We start from the raw sequence: 5250 nt of genomic DNA, 5'->3' as shown, positions 1-5250 counted from the left end.
TGTACGTTGTTCCTCCCAATCCGCCGAAAACACGCAAGATGGTTGAACTTGAAAGCAGAGTTTGTAGCATATGTATATGGTAACCTTTGAATGTGATATTTAGGACAACAATTACAAGTACAAAATTGTTTGATATTCATCTTGTACTATTTAAGTATCTCCAATACAAGTCTCCTAAACTTGGCTCAAAATATAGTTTGGTTACCTTCTTGAAAATGGAGGTATTATTTTCAGTCTGTGTGTTTTTGTTCATCCTGGTATGTCTTCAGTTTATATTTCAGCCATACCATAGGTAGATCTATGGTAAAATATATTGTATTTCGTAATGTTTCTTCTTCTTCTTTGTCCTGTCAAGTGTTCAAAATGCATTATCTTGCTGATCCGAATGACTTGAAATTTGGCACAAGGGTAGAGTGGGCCAGTACCCCCAGTTTTTTTACTTCATTCTTTTCGCCAATGGCGATAGAGTATGATTTTGCCGACTTGGGTCTGTATGTAGGTCAACAACATATAAGTCGAGAAATTGTGGATGGAACTTTTTGATTTTTTGTAGGTGTGTAGCGGTTGTCAAGAGGCATGCCTAGTTTGAAAATGGTTTACCTGTCGTTTTCCTATGGTACAGCAGCAAGCTTTGTATTTTTTCGAGGTTTGTTTCGGGAAGCATAAGTCAAAATGCAGCTGGGCGATTTCTACGATATTTGGTAGGAGTGTAGCAGTTGTGTAAAGGATTGTCATGTGCGAGAATGGTTTTGCTAGCTTTTACCTATGGTGCTGTAGCTGGCTTTGTATGTAAGTGCGTTTGTCTGTATGCAAGATAACTCAAGATGTTCTTGATGAATGCTAATGATATTTTGTTGATAGGTAGGGGACACAGAAAGGAAGGTCAATTTCGATAATGAGCCTCCTAGTTTTCTTTTATATCTGCCCCTAAAAATGATTTTGTATTTTTTTGTCGTTTTTAGACCAAAATTGTATATGTTGGACCCCTGTGCCCTGATATTACAACCGGATGACCTGAAATTTCACACAGAGGTGCCTTGATCATATGCCCACATAGATTTAATAACAGTTTTAGCATACAGTACAACAAAATGCTAAATTTTGTTGTACTGTATTTTTTTTTACAAAAAAGTAAATTTTTCTATCCTGTACCCTGGTTTTACAAGCAAATTTGGTATTGGAGTGCCCTGGACAAATGCGCACATGGAGTCACTAACATTTTTGGCATATACAAGTACATGTACAGTACAACAAAATGCTTAATTTTGCAATTTCTTTGCACCACTGCCCTGTGTTAGGAAGAGCAACCCACCCACCCTTTTCATTTCCAACAGTGTAAGTGATGAAAGTGCTTCGCATGCTTTTCGTGCCACATTTCATCATAGCATTGAACTTTATCATTGATTAAAACCATTGATAGAAATCAGTTTATATGCAAGACAACAAAAAATTGTTTTACTTTCAACACGATAAATTTTGACAAAAAGCAATCCTTTCAATTGAAGCCTCTGAATGAAGCTATCTCCCATAAATTATTATAAGTGTTATATTTTTATTTCAGCCATACCACAGGTATGGTGAAAGATATTACATATTCGTAATGTTTCTTCTTTCTTCTTTTTCTTTCTCCTGTCAAATCTTCAAAATGCGTTAGCTCCTTCATTTTAAATTCATTTTTGGACTTTGGTGATTATGTCAAAGTCATATTTTAGCGGAAGTAGTTTGGGACTGCTCACAGGAAGAGTCTGTTCTTGCATGGAGAGGGGATTGTTTTGAAAATTCAATTTTGGATGCATGGGTGATGATTCAAAATCCATTTTTTAGCGGAAGTATTGTTGGACTGGTCTATTTTACCTTTCTTCATGTGGTGCACTGGTAGAGTTAATTCTTGCCTGTTGAGATTTTTTAAGATTAATTTTTTTGGGCTTAAATGTGTCATTTTAAGCAGAAGTGTTCCACAAGAATTGTTATTGATGTTAGTTTTTTATTTCTAGTTTTCAAAGAAAATAAAAAGCCCATCATTTTGTATTTTGAAGATCTGTGTAGTAATAGTACCCAGATGTGGAAAATCAGCATCTTTGTTGTATGTCAAACTTGATGAGTTGTATGCTCAGCTCAGTTCTACACCTGTCCATCCTGTCATTTACACTTCAGGAGTTAAAAGTAAACATGTCACAGATTGCCCCCAATTAGATGCTATAACAGAACTTACATTCCAACCTTCAGGGAACTTACTGTACACAAGTCTTTTAGGGCATCCAGCCAGAAATATAGGCACAATTATAAAGTAATGGTTGAAAGTCTGGCTTGTGAGAGTGCATTGCCTACCGCTTCTGATATACTGTAAAATTAGAGTATATACATTCATCCTAGTAAGTAGTAAATAAAAATGTGGACACAAATAAGCTAGCAGAAAAAATCACATTCTTTTTAGTACAGTGAAGCCCTACACTGGCTACAGATTATGTTTTCCTCTTCACAGTTGCTAACATCAATTGTTGCATTTGACAGTAACGAGATTATTGTGTAAGATGAATCCAGGTCTAGATGCTCTAGTTTTCCTTGCCATATACATATGTTATATAGAGAAAGGGTCAACCAAGTATGGTTTCTTACATGTTCAGAGATAAGAGTACATTGTATTTAACTGTAAATGACACCTAGACATCTACATGTATTATTATTTAATATTACAGTTTTCTTAACGGAGATAACAGGATTATCATATCAGCTTGTTGATACAGATTTGGCCTACAGAAAAGATACGGCTTGGTCCCCCTTTTTGAATGGCACACTTTGTTGTAGCTCGGAAACAATTTGTCATCACTCCCTCTATTCCATGGCATTGGTGACCCAACCAGGAGGGTAGGAATCTGTAAGGAGACATGGACGGTAGAATTACTCAAGAAAAGCGAGAAATTGATTTAATTGGCGAGGTAGATCATGTACAGAAAATTGCCAACGATGCCATTTTGCAAGCACTTAATGTGTAATGACGTTTTTACTGGGAAGCTATGTGGTGCGTGATGACATGTATGGGCCACAAGCTTCCAGGAGCGATGACATGTACGTACCATACTTAAAGCTTACCTTCACCTTTTCCTAAGGGGGAGGGGGGTACAGCTGAATATCTAGAGGAAGCCAAGTCTTCTTTTCTTCTCAGAGGATTCAAGTCATAGCGAATCAAAAGAAAGATATTTACTCACTTTCAGGTCAGTTTTGACACACTAACGTTGCCTCGAAAATTCTAGGGGTACCTGAAGCCACTGAAGAGGCCAGAAAATGCGGGAATCTGCGAGTCGGAGCTGGTGGACAAGATCTTCTACCAGATTCCGGAGATCCTGGAGCACCATCAGCACTTCCTGGAGCAGATCACTAACCGCACCCGCTCATGGCACCCCAGGCAGAAGATAGGGGACATCATCGTCAACACAGTACGCATCATTCCAGCACATTACTGAACACTTGGCTGCATGCCTAAATAGTAAAGAATTGAGTGGGTGTCTCAAACTCTAATTAATCCACATAGTAGACTAACTTGTGGAGACATCTAAAATTAGACTTGAAGTAATCTGTCAAAGTGTTCCTGTCGATGAATGTGATCAGTGTTTACTAATATCACCGGAGACTGATATGTTGAGTTTGTTTTGATATCAGTTCACCAAAGACTTGTTGGTGGAGTCGTACAGAGCCTACATCAACAACTTCTTGACGGCAAAGGCAGCTGTACGGATGGCCGAGCAGGCCAAGCCTGTCTTCAGCAAGTTTTTAGAGGTAAGCTAAAGTCTAAGTCTTTCTTTGGCTTGAGATATCCCTCTTATTGGGAAGTGTAATGATATATTATCAGCTGTGGGAGCTCTAGTAAATTTGGTAAGATTGCAGTACACAACACAAGATGTCAAAATGATTCAAGTACTGTTAAATGATACTGGCATAGTCTAGAGGTCTTCCCACTGCAATAGACATTATCTAGCAAAAATCATTGCTGTTCCACCTAGTATATTCTCAAGTCTATGGAATCAGAAATGTCGCTTGAACTTGAAGTTGAAAGTGTTGCATCATGCAGTGAATCTTTGTTTATGGGACTTATGAAAAAGCTACAGAGTGTAGTTTTAAGTCTACTATTAGCATAAGGTGGAAGGACTACTTGTGTATGACAATGAAATTTCTGTTGCATATATGAATTTGTCATCTTTTTTCCTAGAAATAAGTTGTGCAGGCTTTAGCCTCAGGTTCAGTGTTCTCTATTGTTTCACGTGTGGACAGTTAAGTTCGGCATTGAATCTGTTTCAGCAATGTGTCCGTGAGAACAAGGAGAAGCAGGGCCTGGCTGACCTGATGATCAAACCAGTACAGAGGATTCCTCGCTACGAGCTGCTTATAAAGGTACGGGACCCCAACAAAACTCTACTTCAGTGTCCAACCTGTTGAAAAAAAGAGAAAGTCAACGCTTTACAAACAAATTTGAAGGTACAAGACTCCAACAAAACCCTACGTCAGTGTCCAACCTGTTGAAAGAAGAGACATTTGACTAATAGACTACAGCAGATATTTAAATGTTTTTGCTTCTTCAGTGAACAATGCTGAGATGACTTAGTACATTAGTGACACCTAGCACTCCATGTCAGAAGTGCAGGCTGTTGTTGAACTGGAATTACCCACTATTCTCTCTAACAAGACTTTTGTTTCCCACTTTGTGTCTTAACCCTCCAACTTACCAACTCGCATGTTGCAAGACTTGTATAACCCCTGCAATCCTTTGTACCTTATATACATCAATAAATCTACCCTCCTAGGTGCTAATGAATGTTCCCCTTCAGGTCTTCCCTTAGGAGTACCAAATGTTTGGGTAAGCTAACACTTGATAATATAGTTACATGTATATCCTGTTTCCCTTGATAAACATAATACTACGCCTATGCTCCTCAATTTTTCCTTTGTACAAAAGTGATTTGAGTTGTGAATGTACTATTTTATGCAGATTGTATGTGAATCTTAGCAGGTAAGGATTCCTTATAACTGTTTCTGGTAGGTTGTACCCTTCTTGAACCAGATGAGATTTGTACAGTTCACATTTCTGCTCAAGTCAACCTTTATAACAACCCATTATATTAGTGTAGTAATGCTGCATCCATTGCATGTATATAATTGTAATGGGACAGATACTGGTACATTGTATGTCACTGATGGTTCAGTAATAAGGCAGCCTAAGATATCTTGAACAGGCAGTGTTTTTACACATCCACAGCT

The 5250-nt window shown here is 38.1% G+C and overlaps 1 protein-coding gene across 1 annotated transcript in view; it reads left to right on the top strand.

Moving 5' to 3' along the window:
• The window catches only part of LOC118418781 (rho guanine nucleotide exchange factor 17-like), a 35453-nt gene that overhangs the window by 16153 nt on the left and 14050 nt on the right, over nucleotides 1-5250 (top strand). Inside the window, exons 3-5 of the mRNA XM_035824818.1 lie at nucleotides 3252-3434; nucleotides 3658-3774; nucleotides 4294-4417. Coding sequence (XP_035680711.1) covers nucleotides 3252-3434; nucleotides 3658-3774; nucleotides 4294-4417 — 424 coding nt within the window. The remainder of the gene's footprint in view (nucleotides 1-3251; nucleotides 3435-3657; nucleotides 3775-4293; nucleotides 4418-5250) is intronic.

Source organism: Branchiostoma floridae, chromosome 7, assembly GCF_000003815.2.
Source record: "Branchiostoma floridae strain S238N-H82 chromosome 7, Bfl_VNyyK, whole genome shotgun sequence".
NCBI lineage: Eukaryota > Metazoa > Chordata > Leptocardii > Amphioxiformes > Branchiostomatidae > Branchiostoma > Branchiostoma floridae.
The sequence above is the reverse complement of the archived record's forward strand: the minus strand, read 5'-3'. Positions and strand labels throughout refer to the sequence as shown.